We start from the raw sequence: 22,970 nt of genomic DNA, 5'->3' as shown, positions 1-22,970 counted from the left end.
AATGGAACCAGGCGAGTGCAGTCCCACCCAGCTGGACGATGGTGGCGAGGTGTTGGAGGAGGATGGAGCGGTCAACTGTGTCAAAGGCTGCAGACAAGTAAAGGACGAGGAGGGAGAGTTTGCCTTTGTCACAGTCACAAAGGATGTAATTTGTGACTTTGATGAGAGCCGTTTTGGCACTGTGGCAGGCGTGGAAATCTTTTAACATTTAAAACATGTAAACATTTCACCATCATGGCTTGTTAATAAAACTTCTTATGCTCCCTGAAAAAAATTTGTGCGTAATTTTTTTGTTCACGGACTGAAACTTCCAAATGAGCTTTGAAATCATATTTTTAAGAATCTTATAATAATACATATCTCACAAAAACATCCATTACATTTATCCACTGTATTGTCTCTGTAAAATTTTTGCATGTAGGCCTCAGACTCTCTCAAAGCCTGGGGTTTAACTGGATATATCTATCTCACTGCAGCTGGATAGACTGTCAACCACATCTGGGGATTCTGCATAAGTGCTGTTTGCAGAATTTCCCACCAGAGTTGATGACCCTTCATCTTGTGAGTATAACAATGATCTTTGTTTTTTCAAAATTGACTTTCGAACAAAATGAAAACTGATCTCTCAAAGCTGTGAGAGATCGTGGCTCCCCGCTCAAATGTATTGAACGACATGAAGTTCTTGTACTGACGCCATAACTATGGACTAAACTCACCACAGAAAAATAGGGATAAAAACAGAAAATGCTGGAAATCTCAGCGGGTCAGGCTGCAGCTATGGAGAGAAACAGAGTTAATGTTTCAGGTCGATGACCCTTCGTCAGAAAGTTAGGGCTTGTCTATTCCTGTGTAAGTACCCTTTTAACGGCATGGTAAGTGTTAATTACTGCCAAACAACCTCTCTGGCACGGAACATTAACTTTTACAAGTGTAGTCTCATTTCTTCAGCTTTTAATTATTGTTGGAGGTTTTTTTTTAAGTAAATAATTTTTTTAAACTTTCTTGTCTTCTCTATTATCTCTCTCTCTCTATCCAATCTTTGTTTTAGCCTTCGGTACCTGATTTGGCATTGAATTAAATATTCTAACTTACACTTCCTGCTTCAGACTCTGTGCTGCTCAATAACAATTCTTAAATCTGACTGGTTAAGGAGATACACTTGTCATTTCACACCAGGTCCCAAATGCCCTGTAGAGATCGCAGTGCCCTTTCGATGTCCCGCTGACAGCAACTTGCCATGCACAACCCCACAGAAAGTCTATAGAAACATAGAAAATAAATGCAGGAGTAGGCCATTCGACCCTTCGAGCCTGCACCACCATTCAATAAGATCATGGCTGATCATTCACCCCTTTTCTGCCTTCTCTCCATACCCCTATGGACAGGTGCAAATCCAATGAACAGCGCCTTTCAGGGTGTCCCAAATCGCTTCACAGCCAGTGAAGTACTTTTGAAGTATAGTCACTGTTCTAATGTAGGAAACGCAGCAGTCAATTTGAACACAGCAAGATCCCTCAAACAGCAATGTGATAATGACCAGATTATGTTTTTAGTGATATTGGTTGAGGATAAATATTGGAAACTTCGAAATAGTGCCATTGGATCTTTTATATCCTGAGAGGGGCCTTGGTCTAATGTCTCAGCCAAAGGATGGCACCCCACAGTAATGCAGTAGTGTCAGTCTGGATTATGTGCTCAAGTTCCTGGAGTGGGACTTGAACCTACAACCTTCTTAGTGTTGACACAACAACAACAACTTTTATTTATATAGCGCCTTTAATGTAGTAAAATGTCCCAAGGCGCTTCACAGGAGTGTTTTAAGACAAAACAGATAAATTTGACACTGAGCCACGTAAGAAATTACGGTAGATGAGATAGGTTTTAAGGAGCATCTTAAAGGAGGAAAAAGGTAGAGAGGCGGAGAGGTTTAGGGAGGGAGTTTCAGAGCTTAGGGCCCAAGCAGCTGAAGGCACAACTGCCGATGGTTGAGCAGTTATAAGCAGGGATGCTCAAGAGGGCAGAATTTGAGGAGCGCAGATATCTCGTGCGGTTGTGAAGCTGAAAGAGATTACAGAGATAGGGAGGGGCGAGGCAATGGAGTGATTTGTAAACAAGGATGAGAATTTTGAAATCGAGGCGTTGCTTAACCGGGAGCCAATGTAGGTCAGTGAGCACAGGAATGATGGGTGATTGGGACTTGGTGCGTTTTGGATGGCCTCAAGTTTACATAGGGTAGAATGTGGGAGGCCAGCCAGGAGTGCATTGGAGTAGTCATGTCAAGAGGTAACAAAGGCATGGATGCGGGTTTCAGCAGCAGATGAGTTGAGGCAGGGGCGGAGGCGGGCAATGTTACGGAGGTGGAAATAGGCGGTTTTAGTTATGCCGGAAGCTCATTTCAAGGTCAAATATGACGCCTGGGCTACGAACAGTCTGGTTTAGCCTCAGATAGATGCTAAGGAGAGGGGTAGAGTCAGTAGCTAGGGGACACATTTTGTGGTGGGGACCAAAGTCTTCGGTCTTCACAATATTTAATTGGAGAAAATTTCTGCTCATCCAGTACTGGATGTCAGACAAGCAGTCTGAAACTTAGAGACCGTGGAGGGGTCGAGCTATGTGTCGCAGTGTACATGTGAAAACTGACTGAGTTTTCGGATGATATAGCCAACAGGAAAGATGAGAAATAGGAGGTGGCCAAGGATAGATCCTTGGGTGACACCAGAGGTAACGAAGCAGGAATGGGAAGAGAAGCCATTGCAGGAGATTTTCTGGCTACGATTAGATAGATAAGAATGGAACCAGGCAAGTGCAGTCCCGCCTAGCTGGACGATGGTGAAGAGGTGTTGGAGGAGAATGGAGTGGTCAACTCTGTCAAAGGCTGCAGACAGGTCCAGGAGGACGAGGAGGGATAGTTTACCTTTGTCACAGTAACAAAGGATGTCAGCTGTGACTTTGATGAGAGCTGTTTCGGTACTGTGGCAGGGGCGGAAGCCAAATTGAAAGGATGTAAACATGGAATTCCGGGAAAGATGGGCACAGATTTGGGAGGCGACAACATGTTCAAGGACTTTGGAGAGGAAAGGAAGGTTGGAGATGGGGCAGTAGCTAGCAAGCAAAGTGGGGCCAAGGGTTGGTTTTTTGAGGAGAGGGGTGATGACGGCTGATGTGAAGGAGAGAGAACGGTTAATTATATTCAAAAATAAATCTATTCAAAAAGGAGTTAGATGAAGTCCTTACTACTAGGGGGATCAAGGGGTATGGCGAGAAAGCAGGAATGGGGTACTGAAGTGGCATGTTCCGCCATGAACTCATTGAATGGCCTACTCCTGCACCTATTTTCTATGTTTCTATGTTTTTTTCTATGTTAACAAAGTCAGACAACATGGGAGCCAGAAAAGGGAGCAGGGTAATCAGCAGTTTAGTGGGAATAGGATCAAGGGAGCTGGAAGTGGGTCTCATGGACAAGATGAGCATGGAGAGATCAAGAGGGGAGATCAGAGAGAAACTAGAAAAAGATGCGAGTTTAGGGCTAGGGCAGGGGGGAGCCTCAGAGCAAGTTTGGCCCCGGTGGGCTAGGGGAAGGAAGGGAACTCGCAGAGGCAGATGATCGGATAGTCTCAATCTTTGAGTCAAAGAAGTCCATGAGCTCCTCACACTTGTTGTGGGAGGAGGGTGTGGTGGAGACAGCGACAGGGATTTAAGAAGACGGTTAGCAGTAGATAATAGTAGCCGCGTGTTATCTTTGCATTCCAGAATGATCCTGGAATAGTGAGCAGTGTTTGCAGACGAGAGTAGGACCCGATAAAACTTTACGTGGTCCAGCCTGGCGGTAAATGGCTAAACCAGTTGTCCGCCACATCTGTTCAAGTCTGCTCCCCTTGGACTTGAGGGAGCGAAGATGAGGGCTGTACCAGGGTGAGAGCAAGTAATGGTTTTAATCGAGACTCAGGCATCAAAGGTGGTGGTGAGGGTGTGGTTGAGCAGATATGTCATGGTGAAAGGAGGACCAAAGGCTGGACAGTTTGGAGTTGATAAGTGCAGTTGTGAGAGAGTCGGGAGAGAGTTTATACCGGGGCAGACACAGAAGGAAGTAGGGTTGGGTGGGGGAAGGGGGATATGAGTGGAGAGCAATACAAAGAAATGGTCAGAGATGGCCTTATTTGTAATTGACACGGTAGGAATAGCGAGGCCACAAGAGATGGCAAGGTCAAGGGGGTGGCCGTGAATATGGGTAAATATACAACACCAAGGTTAAAAAAGGTAAACAATAGGATCTATGATGGAGGAATTCTGGGAACATATTAGTTGTGCTACAATGCTGAAATGGATAAGGGCTTTAATATATATATATATATATATATATATATATAGTGTAAGTTTTAAGTTTTTCAGTTCAAATATGGGCAGCAGGACTGTGTAGTTCTTACTTGTGCCAGAATGTTGAAAATAATATCTATTTTTAAAAATGGATCAAATAGTAATAATTTGCTTTCTCTATTTTTCTGTTAGAAGATGATGACGAGCAGCAGCAGTGGAAGGGTGAAGGGTGAGCAGGGTCTGAGAGGGAGCAAGAAGTGGGAGTGAGGTAGACAGGCCTCGGAGAGGCAACAACACCACTGAAGTGGCAGCAATGCTTCAGAAGGAGGGGTGTATTGATTGGCAGGGCCTGGGAGATTGGGAGAAGTGAGAGCCAGGAGAACGGGTGCTTGGGGGAGCTAGGCACACCATTAGGAATGACAACACAGTCAGAATCAGGGTGAAGGGGCAGCAGGCCTGGGAGGGAGGAAGAAGTGGCATAGGCCATTGCAATGAGGGCGAGACGCAAGTGTGGAGCATTGTTAAAGAAGCCTAGGTTGGTGTGATATTTTTGCCGATCAAAGAGGGGGAGGGCAATATTTTAATGGCCGGTAAAGCCAAAGAAAGAAGCTTTCAGATCAGGGTGCAAGAAGCTGGAGTAGGTCTTAGGAGCTGGTGTAAGAGACCAGTATTCGGTCCGAATGAAGACTCCGGAGCAGACGAGGAAGGAGGTAGGCATCAATGGGAATGAAGTGAATAGCAAACTACGACAACAACGTTAACACAGTAAAAGAGCTCAGGGCACGTCACAGGAGCGTAATCAGACACAAACTGACACTGAGCCAAAAAAGGTGACTAAGGCCAGGTGATCAAAGACTTGGTCAAAGAGATAGGATTTAAGGAGTGTCGTATAGGATGAGAGGTGGAGAAGTTTCGGGAGGGAATTCCAGAGCTTGGGGCCTAGATTAGTGAGTTATTTGTTTTGAGAATGGGAGTTTATTTATATAAGGCCAGCCGCGTATGAAATGTAAAATTAAACCTACCTGGAGAAAAGAAAATGGATGGAGACTCAATTTACAGATTAGTGCCATAGTGCTACCAAGAAGCAAATAGCAGGAATTGCGGAGTTACCTATTAAAATAGTATAATGCATTACTGTAACACTTTAGGCATTACCAAATGTAACAAGTGTTACTAAACTGCGACTAATAGGAACTTTTAAAACTATTCATTCTTGGGTTGTGGGCGTTGTTGGCAAGGCCAGAATTTATTACCATCCCTAGTTGCCCTTGAGAAGGTGGTGGTGGGCCTTCTTCTTGAACCGCTGCAGTCTGTGTGGCAAAGGTACTCCCACAATTCTGGTAGGCAGGCTGTTCCAGGGTTTTGACCCAGCGACGATGAAGGGATCACTAGATATATCCAAGTCGGGATGGTGTGTGGCTTGGAGGGAAACTTGGAGGTGATGGTGTTCTATACTCCTGCTGCCCTTGTCCTTCAAGGTGGTGGAGGTCGTGGTTTGGGAGAAACTGTCAAAGATGCCTTGGCATGTTACTACAATGCATCCTGTAGATAGTATGCACTGCAGCTTCAGTACGCCAATGGTGGAGGGATTGGTTATTCCAGACAGTGGATGGGGGTGCTGATCAAGTTGACTGCTTTGTCCTGGATAATAGTGAGCTTCTTGAGTGTTGTTGGATTTGCACCCATCCAGGCAAATGAAGAGCATTCCATCACAATCTGACTTGTGCCTTGTAGGTGGTGAAGAGGCTTTAGGGAGTCAGGAGGTGAGCCATTTGCTGCAATATACCCAGCCTCTGACTTGCTCTAGTAGCCATGGAATTTAGGTGGCTGCTTCAGGTCAATTGGGCCTGTCGAAGAAGAAAATTAAGTAATTTTTGCACATTATTACAAATATTTATTTTTAAATCTGCATATAAATCCTCCGAGTACCTGGAATTAGTTTCCAGCCTGTACTACACTTTAGATTATGCATTATCTATCCCGGAGTGTTTCAGATTGGAACCTAAGCTAGGGGTTTAGATGATTAATATGCAGAACAACGGAGTTACTAAATTGTGCATTTCAGGAGTTTGGAAGTTTTATGTATAGAATAATGGATTACTTGGAGTAACTTATAGGGTGGAATCTAGTCAAACGGTTTGAATGTTTCTTATAAGAACATAAGAAATAGAAGCAGGAGTAGGCCATACAACCCCTTGAGTCTGCTCAACAACTGTAGCTGAACTTCTACATCAACTCCACTTTCCCACCCTATCCACATATCCCTTGATTCCATTAGTGCCCAAGAATCCATTAATCTCAGTCTTGAATATATTCAACAACTGAGCATCCACAGCCCTCTGGGGTAGAGAATTCCAAAGATTCACAACCCTCAGTGAAGAAATGTCCTAAATGGTTGACCACTTATCCTGAGACTATCCTATGACTCCTAGATCTAAACTCTCCAGCCATGGGAAACAACCTCTCAGTATCTACCCTGTCAAGCCCTCTAAGAATTGTATACGTTTCAATGCGATAACCACATTCTCCTAACCTCCAGAGAATATAGGCCCATTTTACTTAATCTCTCCTCATAGGACAGCCCTCTCATCCCAGGAATCAATCTACTGAACCTTCATTGCACCTTCTCTAAGGCAAGTATATCGTTCCTTAGGTAAGGAGACCAACATTGTGCACAGTATTCCAGGCATGGTCTCACAAAAGCCCTATAATAATTGCAGCAAGATTTCCTTACTCTTACACCCCTTGCAATAAAGGCTAACCTACCATTTGTCTTCCTAATATATTCCTTTTATATAGAATATAAGGAGTTACAAAAGTGGAATTTAGTCAATGATTGAAATGCTGTATGTGTGTGGGATACATATATACACTCCAAGTAGAGCGCTTGCCCGACATGAGACTCCCAAAGCAAGTGCTCCACTCGGAGCTCCGACACAGCAAGCGAGCCTCAAATGGGCAGAGGAAACGTTTTAAGGACACCCTCAAAGCCTCCTTGATAAAGTGCAACATCCCCACCGGCACTTAGAAATCCCTGGCCCAAGACCGCCCTTAGTGGAGGAAGAGCATCTGGGAGGGTGCTGAGTGCATCAAGTCTCATCGCCGAGAGCACGCAGAAACCAAGCGTAGACAGCGGAAGGAGCGTGAGCGTGTGGCAAACCAGACTCCCCGCCCACCCTTTCCTTCAACCATTGTCTGCTCCACCTGTGACAGAGACTGTAATTCCCCTTTTGGACTGTTCAGTCACCTGAGAACTCACTTTTGGAGTGGAAGCAAATCTTCCTCGATTTCGAGGGACTGTCTATGATGATGATGATGATGATGATGAAATACACTACTGGATGTAGCTTGAAGTCATTAAATGGCTAGCGTCATATGCCCTTGTACTAAGGGGTCTTGGTTTATTTGCTGTTACCAACCATCTCCTCAGAGTCAAGGTCACCATCAATTGGCTCACTGCACACGGGCATCTGAGAAAGAAGCACATCCCAGCGCGCTTTACAGCAATGGTAATTATTTACAAAGAACATGATAAACTTTATTATTTCAAAATGGAAGCACATCGTTAGGAAAGATAAAAGGGTTTTAACATACATTAAAACTCCTATTAATGCTTAAAACGTTGGCGATGGGGGTTGGAGTCTGGCTATGCGAACACTGCGAAGCGCTGGGTATAAATTATCACTGGCAATTGCAGTGCTGCTAAAAGTGTTGCAGCGCAGGGATTACAGAGGCAGTGCGTGTTTCCCGCTCTGTCTGCGAACCCCCTCCGCCAGTGCTCCCCACTGGGCACGCTTTTTGGGAACAGGAACAGGAGGAGGCAAAGAAGTGAAGCATGTTTGCATTCTCCCCCCAGCCCGCCCCTCTATCGGAATTCCTGCACCATCAACACTTTAGCCTGCGCGCTTTTTTATGCACTAAGTTCCCGCGGACAAGATCTCGCGCTCCGGGATTGCTACTTCTCTCTTCCCCCTTTCCCAGTGCGATCGAGACGCCTTCTCCAGGAGCTGCGTCTGCGTACAACAGCCCCCTCGCCTCTCCCCCCTCCTCGAGGCACACACACAGCCACATCCTACCAGCTCCGCGCAGGCGCCCCTCAAGTCGCAGCGCAGCCTCGCCCGGTCGCGCAGGCGCGATGGGGGCGGGTGTTCGGGACCCGCCGACGTTTCGGGGGAGCGGCGGCGGCAGCAGCGTGAGTGCCAGCCGGGAGACTGGTGTACGGCGCGTGCGCGGTGGTGTCGAAGCGTCAGTGCGCACGCATGTTTTGAGCTGTTAGGTCACACGCAGAATGGTTGGAGCGGAAGAAGCAGGCATGTAACCGAGATCAACGATATCTATATATATATATATTAAAACAAACCCTTCTCCGTGGTTCGACTGAGTCGTAGATTGGGGGAAGGGGGTGAGGTGCAATATTTTTTTCGAGGAGGGTTTGCTCTGTCGCGTGTGAGGGGAAGTAGGTGAGTGACTGGGCACGCGCACGGGCAGGCCCTTGCTTTTCACACGCGCGCTGGGTGGGGGACGCCGCCCACCGCCCAGCCAGCGGCTCCTCCTCCTCCCAGCTGACTCCTCCACCTTCCCGAGGTGCAACGGGTGGGGCGGGTGCGCGGGCGGCTCCCGGCGTACTTCGCGGCAGTGGCCAACACAAACGAGGGAGACGGCACGTGATCAGAGGGCCAGGCGGAGAGGGGAAATCGAGCGGGATCCGGGCGAACTGAGGCCACGGGGGGCTTGGGGGAGGGAAGCAAGGAGAGGGCTACAGCAGGGCCGGCGTGCAGGGAAAAAAGGGGCCATTGGCGGGTGAAGTTGCAATCGGGGAGGAGCCGGCGAGCTGTAGAAATTAGCACCTAGAGGGAACCGCCCTTTCTCCCTTCTAGGGAACTCTGGGATCCGAGGGACGTGTGCGGGACATCCTGCCCCCTTTTGGAAGGAGTTGTGGGCATTATCCTGCCCCCTTTTGGAAGGAGTTGTGGGCATTATCCTGCCCCCTTTTGGAAGGAGTTGTGGGCATTATCCTGTCCCCTTTTGGAAGGAGTTGTGGGCATTATCCTGCCCCCTTTTGGAAGGAGTTGTGGGCATTATCCTGCCCCCTTTTGGAAGGAGTTGTGGGCATTATCCTGCCCCCTTTTGGAAGGAGTTGTGGGCATTATCCTGCCCCCTTTTGGAAGGAGTTGTGGGCATTATCCTGCCCCTTTTGGTGAGCATTCCCGGGAGAGGGCACCCCAGCACTGGGGGGGGGGGCGGGTATCGGGTGCCAGATTTGCACCCACTATGCCAAGCAGTGGGGTGCAAGCAATGTAGGGGTAAGCATCGAGGCTCTTGCGGTTGGCACGGAAGGGCGGGCGGGACTTGCAGCCATCGGTGGAGGGTTTGTTTGTTTTGATTTGGAGATTGACACCGGCGGCTCCCAGGATTACGGGTTTGATGGACGTGGGGTTTGCTGGAAACGGACTGGAGTAGCAGCTGCTTTTCACGCGAGAGGGTAAGAATTCTCATTTCCCAGCATCGCAACGCCGTGGTTTCACCTCCCCGACGTTTAAATGGATACAGAGCGTGTGCAGAACATGCTCAGCGTTTGGTGCGATAATCGCAGGAGGAGGCTGATCGCTCATTCTTAATTTTAAAGAAAAACACTGAACAATGCACATGGCCTGTTGCTGTTTTATTTATAAGCTCGTGCAATAATGCACAGCGTCTGCTTATTGAGGCCAGGGGTGGGGGGGGGATTGCAATCCCTGCTCATTTGTTTTAGCATCGTGCGCGGTTATAAATCGAGAGAGGGGGGAGTCCAGGCCTTGCGGCTCTTTGAACGGGAAAGACGCGAGCCGGTGTCTGGGAATATTGCGCGGTTGAAAAGAGGGCGAAGTGCACAGATAAGAGGAATGAATCTGGGGCTCGACGTGTGAAGCCCGAGATGTACTGACACGGCTGCACTTGGCGCGGCTCTGGGAATAGTCGGAACGACAGCAGCGTTTCGCCTCGGCACGTGTGGATACACCCACACCGGGCACGGATACACACGGACTCAGCCCATTTCCCCAACTCGGACAAACATGGACGCAAATCCCTTTTTAAATCCTCCCTTGAGTGCAGCGTCTGGCCTCATTCCCCCTCCCCGGGGAGGCCGCGAGTCCTGGCGGGTTTGTTTGTGTCCTGGGGGGCGGGTTTGCGGTGGGTGAAAGTCTGTTTCGGTCCCCCTTTGAGTTGGGATCAGGGTGATTGCAGAGCCTGGGGATGGTGCGAGTGCAGGGGGAAGGAATCCATTTCCGAATCGGCCGGGTGGTTACTAGCCCCCTCTCCTCCCCGGAGAGGATCGGGGTGGGGCTTCCCCGAGTGAGCCACGGAAGAGCCCGGCTCCCCTGCCATCTCCAGGGTCGGTGTCGGGGGTTCCCGGGCTGCTGTCACTTTGTATCTGAGCGCCAACAATGTTGCCAAGTGCGGGGCCGCTCGGCTGCGCTGCGCTGCACTGCACGCCGCCTTCTCCGCCCTCTTGATCGGATCCGTGGCGGGATAGGGGGGCGGGTTATCATGGCCCAAAGATTGGGGGAGGGAGAGGGTCTTTTAAACTCCCGAGTCCGGGGCCCGTGTCAATTCAGGAAGGCGCCAAATCAGATCGGGGAGCTCGATTGGAGCGGCCTGGGGCGGCAACAGCTCCCCGTTCACGTGGTCAGGAGGAAGCGGTGGGGCTCCCGAGATGGCGGGCGATGCCTTGGATGTATCCGCCGCCGGGGACCCGCACCGGCCCACCCATACTCTCACCCCCGCGGCAGCCTGATCCACGGGGGTCTGGGGCGCTGCAGGGACCGACGGTCCCAAACCTTCCTCAACCAGACAGGATAAGTCGAGCGGACCACGCTGTTTGCCGATTTCAGTCCTCAGCCCCCTCCTCAGGGGGCAGTGCACCGTACACTGCCTCTGGTCCGTGCCTCTGGTAAACCGAGCCACGGTTCATCGGCTTTGCACCGTGGACAATCTTGTGCATGTAAGTAGGTATTTACACAATTGGGATGCAAGCTAGGCTTTGTTATTGTTTTGCAGTTTGGAGATCTGAAAATATATTCAGTGATTATAATAGTATACCCAGGACTGGGCTGAGGTGTGGGCTTGTTTATAAAAATATTTAGCGTTGGAGGAACCAGAACAAAATCAATATCAACCTACCAATAGCAAAGCGGAATTTTAGATTTGCTCTTTCCAGTTTACCTGTTTAATGTATAACTTATAATTTACGTTATACCAATATTTTAGGATAAATTAGGATATATACTTCCTGTAAATCACAGGAGATAAGCATTTTTTGGGGGGGTCATAGAAACTGTCCCTTTATAACATCACAAAACTGTTTTACTTAAACTTTGTTTTAAACATTTGGAATGGATTAACGGTTTGTAAAATAGACATTCATGGAATATTGAGATTCCACAGTGTCAATCGTTTGAGTTAGTTTATTATTATTATCTATGTTTTGTGTTCTGTTGGTAAGCGTTTTTGTGTTACTTATTGTTGACAGACAAATGTCAGGCTCGCATGTGTCAATCATAGCATATACGGAGACTGACCCTTGTGTTTAACAACAACAGCTTGCATTTATATGATGCCTTTATCGTTGTAAAACATCCCAAGGTGCTCCACAGGAGCGTAATCAGAAAAAAATAACACTGGGCCAAAGAAGATGATGTAAGGGCAGGTATCCAAACACTTGGTTAAAGAGGTAGGTTTTAAAGAGTGACTGAAAAGAGAAGAGAAAGGTGGTGATGTTTAGGGAGACAATTCCAGAGCTTAGGGCCTAGATAGCTGAAGCCGCGAATGGTGGCACAAAGGAAAACGGGGATGCACAAGAGGCCAGAATTGCACTTCTATTTCCTCACTTGCTTAGAAGTAACCATTATTGCGTATTTGTTTAATTGGAGTTCATACCAAATAACCAGCAAAATATTAGAAAAATGTAATTTTTTCCCCCAATTTAATTTCTAATGTACAGAATAAATTACTTCTAGGAGTGAGTTACAGGCTGGCATTTAATTGAGAAATTCGAATGGTTTATGTGTGGAATAATGGCTACCTGGGAGAAAGTTACTCAAATCTAATTGAAAGGCTTGCCAAATTTATCTATGAATAATAATAAATGCTCAGGAATGAAATATCAGATGGAATCTAGTTGAGATAGTATATATTGTTAGAGCGCAGAGTTTGAAGCTGAAGTAATTTATAATTGCACTGGGAACCTGACAATCTTGGGATGATTCAGTTATACCATTGCAGCTTTAGCAGCTAGCAATGGCAATCATCATGCAATTTATTGGTGCATGTACTGTTCATATGCCAAGATTAATCATTGTAATTCTTTTCCACCAGATATATATGCATTGTGTGTTTCTGTGTGTGTAAGTTAATATTTCAAATAACGTATAAAAAACAGAAAACGCTGGAAATCTCAGCGGATCAGGCAGCATCTGTGGAGAGAAAGCAGAGTTAACGTTTCGGGTCGATGACCCTTTCTTAGAACTGGAGTGTGTTTGGAAAGAACATATTCTTAACAAGCACAGAAAGGGGAAGGGGAAGAAAGAACAAAAGGGAAGGTCTGTGATAGGTTGGAAGGCAGGTGAGATTGGAGAGACAAAAGGGATGATTGAAATGGTAATGCCAGGAGTCAGAAAAAGGTTAGTCAAGATTGGGTGTGAATTGTGGGATAATGACCTGCTGCCATTAGAGACAAGGAGATAAAAAGAAACAGGTGGCGAGGGGAGAGAAGGGAGCCAAAGATTGGCAGCAGTTACGCTCTGAAATTGTTGAACTCGATGTTGAGTCCAGAAGGCTGTAAAGTGCCTAAACGAAAGAGGAAGTGCTGTTCCTCGAGCTTACGTTGAGCTTCATTGGAACAGTGTAGGAGACCGAGGACAGTCTCAAATTTCAAATAACCTGTTTGGAAAATGGTTTGTCAGTTGAATAACTTTTCAGTGATGTTTGGAGACTTGGACTGACATGACTGGGACTAAATTATTTGCAGTTCATTTATCTGAATAATGTTTTCAGAAAGTCCTGTCACTTTGTGAAATATTGGTGGAATCAAACAGGTGGATGATATTCTGCAAGTGCTAAAAATGATAGTTGTGCTGTTATATTCTTCTAACAGTCATGGAGATCGGGTGTTGGTACATTGCGGGGTTGCAGGTGTGAGTTTTGGTTTGTTATGGGGCTGGGTTCGAGTGCTGCAAGTTCTGTTTCAGCGATTGCTTGGGACTGAAATACGAATGAGAAGTCTTGGTTTTGGGTCTGGGTTAGAAGGTATTCTGTACTGTAATTTTCAAACACAAAATAATTTATATGAATACAATTTTTGATATTGGTGGAGCAGGGTATCCTATTTAAGAGCATAGTATTGGAGAGGTGACTTACAGAAGTTATTAATTGCACAACAATCTTGCTTAGATTTGGCATCTCCTTTGATACTGAACAAACTTTCCATGTCACTCCTAGTTAGGCCGAGACTGGTGGATGCTCATCATTGGCCAACTTCGTGTCCTTTTAAACAGAATAGGTTTCTTACTTCTGTTCTGTCACAGATTGTTTGACAGGGTTCAAGGAATATACTGGGGAAATTAAATATTGTGCATCTGACAGCCTGCTTTATGGATATAGAAGATAATACATCAGGGACCCTGATTGGATATAATCTATTATCAGAAAGATGGATCCAACCAAAGAACAGACAATACCGTAACCTTCACCTGAAAATAGGAAGTCAATACATTTTCATTCCCTGCCTGGAAGCTTCCCTTTAGTATTGGGATTCATTGTATGGCACTGATATTTGTTAACTAGGAGTTGAGAGTTGGAGTTCCTTGGAAACATGTGATTGTGAGCTGCTACCATTTTAGTGCTGAGAGATTGGGCTTGAGATCCTGTTGGAATTTTATTGATGCTGTAAATATTTTTGTTTGTATTTTACAGAGTACTAGATGGGCCTCTCTTGACGACGGGTTTGGATATCTCTTTCTCTCTCTCGGACGGGCCTTGACCTCCACAAAGAATATGGAGAAACAGCAATTGGTATGTGCAGAGCAGGAGAGCAGCGTCCCACCAAACTCGGGCACAGCCGCTGCATACTTTGTCATTCTCAAGCAGGCGCCTGGCAGTGGCAGGACTGAGCGCAGTGTGGTGGTGGCCAAACAAGAACATGGGGGTGCCGGTTGCATCCTGGAGAAAGGAATCAAATTGAGACCAGGGACAGTCTGCCACCCATTTGAGTGCCGGTCTGGAAATGTCTGTGTCACCTTAGAGAACCAGGAGATGTGGAGTCAGTTTTACAAGCGTGGCACGGAGATGATCCTAACAAAACATGGCCGGCGCATGTTCCCAAACTGTAGATTCTGTATCTCGGGGCTGGATTCTTCACGGAAGTACATCCTGGTGATGGATATTGCTCCCGTTGACAACCACCGCTACAAGTGGAATGGGCGGTGGTGGGAGGTAAATGGTAAAGCAGAACCTCATGTCCTTGGTAGGGTGTACATTCATCCCAATTCACCTTCCAGCGGGAGCTACTGGATGAGGCAGCCCATCTCCTTTTACAAACTGAAACTTACCAACAATACTCTAGACCAGGAAGGTCACATCATCCTGCATTCCATGCACCGGTACCTGCCACGCTTGCACGTCATCCCTGCTGACAAGCTCACTGATGTAATTCCTCTCAATGGGCCGAATGTGCTCACATTCACTTTTCCACAGACAGAGTTCGTGGCTGTGACTGCATATCAGAACCTAAAGATCACTCAACTGAAGATTGACTTCAATCCGTTCGCCAAAGGCTTCCGGGACGATGGGCTGAACAGCAGGCCTATGCGAGAGCTGAGGCACAGGGGCAATGAATCAACGGACGGAGGTTGCAGCGATGATTCTGCCTCTTCCAGGAGTGCTGTGACTGAATCCAGCGGGCACTTCCAGATTCAAAGTGGGGAACGATCTGATGTGGAGTCTGAGCGCAGGAAAATGCAGAGTGCATCTGCGGGTGCAGGTTTTGACGGGGACGTGTATAACACTGATGAAGAGGAAGAGCGCATGGAAGCTGAGATATTAAAAATAACTCAATTTAGTGCAAAAATGGAAACCATGAAGATGAGAACAACTGAGAGGTAAGCAAAAGTTTTGAAAGAATAAGAAGTCTACTTTACCTCCTTGTTTTAACACTAGCAGTTTTTCAGATTTGGCTACTCCCGTGACAGCAAGGTAACCCCTTTCATTTTATATTGACGGCAATTAAAATGGGTCTCTAGAACATGCTGTCTATTGTCTAATATTCAGGTAGCTGGCTCTTTCTCTTTACATTGTTTTGATGCACTTCGTATTCACTAGGATCAATAAAACTCCCTACATCAAGCATTCTCAGATGACTTAGAGACTTACAGCATAGGTTAGATAAGGTTAAAGCTGCATTTATACTATCCCAACTCTGACCTCAAAGTGCCCCCACTACAACAGTGTAACATTTCCATTTTCCATGTGGGCCTTGTGGCTTCTTTGAATTATTAAAAATTAGCTATTTTACTGCGTGTGCTCCCATTGGGAACTGGATTTGAGAATGCTCCAAACTTGTTTTGCTTCGGACCAGTAGGGGAGAGGTGACTTTCCATGTCGCTATGAGAGTTCAGCTGTAAAAGGACAGTGTGCTGATCCATTGTGCTACCCAGTCTTCAAACACCCATGAAGTTTCTTACTTAATGACTTCCTTAGAATATGGTATCGCGAAGAAAATTAGCTTGTAGAGTTTAACTGAAGGATAGGCAAGTAAATAGAGAAAGTACAAGTCAGATATCTGTCAAATTGGACAATGGCTTATGGGTTGGTGTAAGAGTAGGCCATTTGGCCCCTCGAGCCTGCTCCGCCATTCATTAAGATCATGACTGATCTGATCCTGGCCCCAACTCCACTTCCCTGCCCGCTCCCCATAATCCTTCACTCCTTTATCATTCAGACACAGCAGATCTAATCCATTTCACAGTTACTCTCTTTATGTTCCCAGAAAAGCTATCTGTTAAATAGTAGCCATTTATCTTAACTCTAGTTTCAGGACGTTGGACGTTTGCCTGACGGTGTAAACTAAATCTACCGGAAGGTAGAATGACCCTTACCTTTGAATTTGTTATTTCATTAGTGTCCAGGAGAAATTTGGCATTTCTTTCTTGTGAGGAAATGAATGAAATCTGAGTAAAGCAGTACACAAACCCAGTGCTTTATCAGTGAGATGGGCAGCCCGAACCCTTCCAGCAAACCTGTGTCATCTGTTGCAAATTGTCTGGTGCACTGCCTCAACAAATCAGTTGAATAGTGTTATCCCAGTTAATGAATGGTGCCTAGAAAGTTGAACCATTTGACTGATAATACCTAAACAGAATTTGAAACGTGTTGAACAAGCTTATCTCAGATACATTTGACCCAATAATTTTGCTTCAACCTAGACTCCCTTCACTTGAGATAGTTGCCTACTTGCACTTAAGGTCAAGAGGGGGGAGGGGGGTTGGGGAGGGAGAAGGTTAGGAACTCTGTTTTGAGGGGGGAGTGCAAAGCATGAGGATGGAGGAAGAATGTGAACCAGGTCTAAGGGGGAGGGGGTGCGCGGTGATGACAGCAAGAACTGATCCAGATGAGAAGATAGATCACATTCTTTCCTCCTCCCCCACCCCGTCTCTGTTAGATGTGGATCTCGTTCTCCCAACCTCACCCCTTTACACTCTGACCACGAGCTCCCTCCCCGCCCCCCCAGATCTGGATCAGGCTCTTGATCATGAACAGTAGTGAGTTGATTTCTCAGAAAGCCCAGTGTGTGTGTGGCAAGTGACATCACTGGATTGGAAGAAATCCAGAAGTCCTGACACTATTACTATTCACTTTGTATCCAATAAACCTGCTAACAAACCGCGAGCTACAAAATGCCCCATCGGTCACCACAGGTCTGGCACTGAGTGACGGAGTGATTAGCGACATTGTGGGTACTTCCAGTTTTCAATTGACTCATGATGTCATCCTGGGCATGAGCCGGGCCACTCTGATGTCATTCTGTGCTAAAACCCCAGCCAGTTGAGTTCAGGGGATCCACGATGAGGCAGGTGGTTGTGAGACGGGTGGATGAACTGGTAATGTGTAGTGTGATAAACCTTTTGCTAATAAACAAACCAACGTGTTGCTATAAACTCCTAAGCAGAGAACTCATGAAGCAAATACATTACAGTTGCCTATAGTCTTGATTATTGCAAAATTTTCTTTTCTGATTGTCCAAAACTCTACCATCTGCACCCTATCATGTTGTAAATCCCATTCCCAGTTACTCCTGTACTCACCAACATTCAGTGGCTTCCTATCCTCCGAAGTATTGATTTCAAAATCCTTCCCCTCAACGACAAATCCCTCCATGGCTTCACTCTTCCCTACTGCTGTAACCTCATCCAGTTCTGTTTTCCTGTATGTATCCGCTGCTCTTCCAACTCTGGCCTCCTTTGCTTCACCCCACCCACAGCACTCTACTTTCAGCTACAGAGCCTTCAGCTACTTCAATCTCACACTCTGTAATACTCTCCCTAAGCTCCTTTCTGCCTTGTTACCCCCTTTCCTTCAATAGCCTTTTCAAAGCCTACAGCTTTGATCTTGCTTTCTGTCATTTGCCCCAATTCTTTCCCTCCTGACTGGCACCAGAGAAAATGACCATGTATGTTGCCAGATTGTCATGCAAACCTAGCTGGGTCATTGTGTCCTTCAGAGAACGGTACCTGCCCCCCCCCAAATTGGTCTGGGCTGCATGTTTCTACAGTCCCATACTATGTGGGACTCTTCATACCCTCTGGCAACTAGGGATGGGTAATAAGTGCTGCTGTAAGCGTTGCCCACATTTAAATTTTTATAAATAATTTAAAAGTCCCCTCATCTGATTTGTCATTTCTATGAAGTACTTTGGGATGTGTTATTTAATTAAAGGTGCTGTATGTGCATGTTATTGTTCTAATTGGCAGTTGATTAAGTGAGGGTGAATTTTATGTTACTGTAGGTACAGTGTTTCTCATTCTTCAAATGTAGTTCAGCTTTCACATACCTCCTTTCCCTCCTCCCTCCTGCCTCATGGTTTCCTTTCTCACCTGGTGCAACTCCTGTGAGCTGTCAGAAATCTTTTTGTCTACAGCTATGTTCTCCCATTTTTCACACTCCGTCTCTGCTGTCTCACATAGTCGTTACGATGTAGCTCAGAAGGAGTTCTTGGCTCAGTGATAGCACTCTTGCCTCTCCACAGAAGGCCGAGTATTCAAGCCCACTCTATATACTTGAGCACATAATCTAGACTGACACTTCAGCATAGTACTTGGGGAATGCCGCATTGTTGGAAGTGTCTTTTGGATGAGATGTTAAATCAAGGTTCCGTTTACCCACATGGATGGATGTAAAAAGATCCCATGGCATTATTTCGAAGAAGCAGCAAGGAAGTTCTCCCCGGTGTCCTGGCCAATATTTGTCCCTCAACCAATATCACTAAAACAGATTATCTTGTCATTTATCTTGCTGTTATTTGTGGGACCTTCCCAATGTGCAAACTGGTTGCCAGGTTTCCTTACATTACAACAGTGACGACACTTCAGAAGTAACTCATTGGCTGTGAAGTACTTTGGGACATTCTGAGATTGTGATGCAAGTTCTTTCTTTCCTGTGTACAACGAGTGAGAAAGAGCACTTGACCACTTAGGAAGAAATAGTTTTGTCTCGGTATTTGTGTTGTCCGCATGCTCATTTCACACATTAATACCTGTACACTACAAGAAAAATGATACAAAAAGAAATTCACTCTAATGTGCCAATATGCTTCTTGTGTAATATGCCTCAGCGGCGATCAATCTATAACTGCTAGCACCTCGTCCTGGTATTTTTTGGCTGCAGCAGTTTAAAAAGGGAGCTAGTTGAGTATTGTGCTGTGGCTAATCTCACTGTCGGGAGGTGAGACGTTGGCTAGTACCTCATGGTCACTGATTCCCCATGAACTTGTTTTGATTGCCTTTGGGGGTTGTAGCCCAATGTTTTTTTTCCTGAATTGGCCTAGGGTTTTTTAAGCTGGTTAATCGGGATATTATATGATTATGAATGGGAGGGTACACTGGAGTCATGATACTTAGTTGTGCCATGACTGATGGCACCAGTTGGTCTTTTCTTGTCTGTCTTTGTGCTTTTCACGTTCGAGTGGACGTGGTATGAAATTTTCACACGCTTGTTATATTTTATTCAAATCTTAGTGACACCATTTTTTTCTCTCCGTTAAATGACTAATTTGTATGTGAGGCATAAAATCATACAAATAATGCAGCTGAATGTCTTGCATAGACTTCAATCTGCACAACTGAATTGTGGGGGATAGTAGATTGGGTAGTCAGGAGAATGTATTGGCTTGGAGTGGGGGAGTTCAGTTCATTATAAATCCTGAAAAACATAAGTTTAGAGATAATACTTGTTTCTAAGACTTCAACTTCCATCTCCACAACAGTGCAACACATTGGTTTCCATATGGCCCAATTGGATACTGGTCAGGCCACAGCATTAGCTGAGGGGATATCCTTACAGACAGCACTTGTACAACATACAGTCACTCATTGGCAATGAAGCCAATACCCTGCAGTAGAAACAAGTGATTGTTATAAGTCTGAAATGGCTGAAGATCACCTTGAATTTGAGAAGTGAGAAATAAATGATTAGTCAAACTTTTGATAATAAAAACTAATTTTGCAACTAAATTTGACCTTTACCTTACCTGGAACTTTGCTTTCAGTTCAGATTCATAGCTGAGATCCAATGAATTAACTAACCTCCTTAGGTGATCCAGTACAAGGTGTTGCAGTACAAGGTTCCTTTTCTAAAAATGTTGGTGAGTTGACTGTGGCCCCAGTGAGACCTGACACATTATAAAAAGTTACTCCGACTACATTTGTGGTAGATTTGTTCCGTGTATAGGTGAAGTATGGTTAGTTACCCAACCAGGTTAAGATGCTTGTACCTCGAAAGTTAAATATTTAGAAGAGCATGTTTATCCAAAGATAGCTGAATGTGTTGGTCCAGAAGCAAGTGATTTAATTTGTGCAACAAAGGCATCTGTTTCAATTTTCATTGCTAATGTAAATAGTCTAGAGAAGCAGTCTGTGATTGATAATTACAATGTATGGACTGCTGCACATGGAATCCTGCTCAGTGGGCATGATTGGCTTAGAATCCAAGGGATTCCTTTAGACCTGCTAATGATTCCCTTTTGAAGGAAACATTTCTTAGGTTCTTGCCTCTCATAGAAACATAGAAAATAGGTGCAGGAGTAGGCCATTCGGTCCTTCGAGCCTGCACCACCATTCAATAAGATCATGGCTGATCATTCACCTCATTACCCCTTTCCTGCTTTCTCTCCATAACCCTTGATCCCTTTAGCCGTAAGGGCCATATCTAACTCCCTCTTGAATATATCCAACGAACTGGCATCAACAACTCTCTGCGGTAGGGAATTCCAGAGGTTAACAACTCTCTGAGTGAAGAAGTTTCTCCTCATCTCAGTCCTAAATGGCTTACCCCTTATCCTTAGACTATGTCCCCTGGTTCTGGACTTCCCCAACACCGGGAACATTCTTCCTGCATCTAACCTGTCCAGTCCTGTCAGAATTTTATATGTTTCTATAAGATCCCCTCTCATCCTTCTAAACTCCAGAGAATACAGGCCCAGTCGATCCAGTCTCTCCTCATATGTCAGTCCTGCCATCCCGGGAATCAGTCTGGTAAATTTTCGCTGTACTCCCTCACTAGCAAGAATGTCCTTTCTCAGATTAGGAGACCAAAACTGAACACAATATTCAAGGTCAGGCCTCACTAAGGCCCTGTACAACTGCAGTAAGACCTCCCTGCTCCTATACTCAAATCCCCTAGCTATGAAGGTCAACATACCATTTGCCTTCTTCACCACCTTTTGTACCTGCATGCCAACTTTCAATGACTGATGTACCTTGACACCCAGGTCTCGTTGCACCTCCCCTTTTCCTAATCTGCCGTCATTCAGATAATATTCTGCCCTTGTGTTTTTGCTACCAAAGTAGATAACCTCACATTTATCCACATTATACTGCATCTGCCACTCGTTTGTCCACTCACCTAACCTGTCCAAGTCACCCTGCAGCCTTTTAGCATCCTCCTCACAGCTCACACCGCCACCCAGCTTAGTGTCATCTGCAAACTTGGAGATATTACACTCCATTCCCTCATCCAAATCATTAATGTATATTGTAAATAGCTGGGGTCCCAGCACTGAGCCCTGCGACACCTCACTAGTCTGCCTGCCATTCTGAAAAGTACCCGTTTATCTCGACTCTTTGCTTCTTTTCTGCCAACAGGCTAATGGACCTCCAGGTAGACAAGTCCCCTGGTCCTGATGAAATGCATCCCAGGGTATCAAAAGAGATGGCGGAAGTCATGCAGCCCAAACAGTACCGTTTCCACTATTGGGTCTATTGTGAGCACCATAGAGTTCATAATAGAAGCTACTACTAGATAAGCAATCTACAAATATCCTACATTTACATGATCTGTTGACTCCTCTAAGCTCCCTATCAAAAATCACAGCTGGGACTGGACCAGCAGGATGCAACTTTATTGGGTAAATTGGAGCTCCTCTTTAATTGACAATTCCATTGTCAAGCATAGCCTGTCATTTTTCTTATTCACAATTCCTGAGAGGTCTGGGGATGATCTTTACTACCAATGAATTGCTTAAAGGCCAGTCAATTTTGAATGCTCCTCCCAAGTACGGTGCAAGTTTTGAGCTTAATGTTGTTTGCCTTGGACAGATAGGCAAAGCTATATTAATGGTGCCAGCTACAGAACTCTTGAGACAATTGCAACAGAATCACTTTGTATAGTGGTCTCTGATGCGCTTGTTACCTATCTTGACTTCCGAGATGTGCGGTACTGCATTCTGTCCTGATGTACTTCATCCACGTATGATTAATTTTCAGCAGCCATGAACATGGATCTGTGATCCAGAGTAGGATCGATGAATGGGTTATTTTCAAACTGTCGGCTATTTAATGAGTTACTGATGGTTTTCAAGTGCACATTGCCTTTTAAGGTAATTGGCAAAAGGACCACTGGAGTTAAGGAAATATTTTTATACACAATGAGTTGTTATGATCCGGAATGCACTGCCTGAAAGGGTGGTGGAAGCAGATTCGGGAATAATTTCCAAAAAGGAATTGGAAACATTTGCAGGGCTATAGGAAAAAAGCAGGGGAGTGGGACTAATTGGATAGCTTTCAAAGAGCTGACACAAGCATGATGGGCTGAATAGCCTCCTTCTGTGCTGTGTGAGTCTGCATATCAAAATATTGGCTTACAAAGTAGCAGTTCATGACAAAGAATATAAGTAGTTGGTTACTTTCCAGTACTGTTCTTGGGTTTTCACTAATTTGTACACATGGAACACCTGGCAAACAATGCAGTAACATGTATAAATACGCAGTAACATGTATAAATACCAAGAAACATAGAAAATAGGAGCAGTAGTAGGCCATTCGGCCCTTCGAGTCTGCACCGCCATTTAATATGATCATGGCTGATCCTCTATCTCAACACCATATTCCCGCTTTTTCTCCATAACCCTT

At 45.6% G+C, this 22,970-nt stretch overlaps 1 protein-coding gene and 1 long non-coding RNA gene across 6 annotated transcripts in view; one reads left to right on the top strand and one right to left on the bottom strand.

Moving 5' to 3' along the window:
• Positions 1-315: 315 nt before the first annotated feature.
• Positions 316-8,469, bottom strand: LOC139263170 (uncharacterized). The gene is made up of 3 exons (XR_011593055.1): positions 8,391-8,469; positions 7,574-7,784; positions 316-6,161 (listed from the first exon to the last, which is right to left on the bottom strand). It is a non-coding gene; the product is annotated as an uncharacterized lncRNA (long non-coding RNA).
• Positions 8,470-9,114: 645 nt separating this feature from the next.
• Positions 9,115-22,970, top strand: part of mgaa (MAX dimerization protein MGA a) — a 130,092-nt gene continuing 116,236 nt past the window's right edge. For 3 of the 5 annotated variants that reach the window (XM_070878830.1, XM_070878831.1, XM_070878827.1), the window contains exons 1-2: positions 9,115-9,796; positions 14,266-15,449. In XM_070878830.1, coding sequence (XP_070734931.1) covers positions 14,347-15,449 — 1,103 coding nt within the window. In that variant the 5' untranslated portion in view covers positions 9,115-9,796; positions 14,266-14,346. Of the gene's footprint in view, positions 9,797-11,217; positions 11,297-14,265; positions 15,450-22,970 lie in introns of those variants that run through there. The other 2 variants (XM_070878829.1, XM_070878828.1) reach the window with 2 other exon arrangements.

The sequence above is a fragment of the Pristiophorus japonicus genome, chromosome 4 (genome assembly GCF_044704955.1).
Source record: "Pristiophorus japonicus isolate sPriJap1 chromosome 4, sPriJap1.hap1, whole genome shotgun sequence".
Classification (NCBI taxonomy): domain Eukaryota; kingdom Metazoa; phylum Chordata; class Chondrichthyes; family Pristiophoridae; genus Pristiophorus; species Pristiophorus japonicus.
The sequence above is the reverse complement of the archived record's forward strand: the minus strand, read 5'-3'. Positions and strand labels throughout refer to the sequence as shown.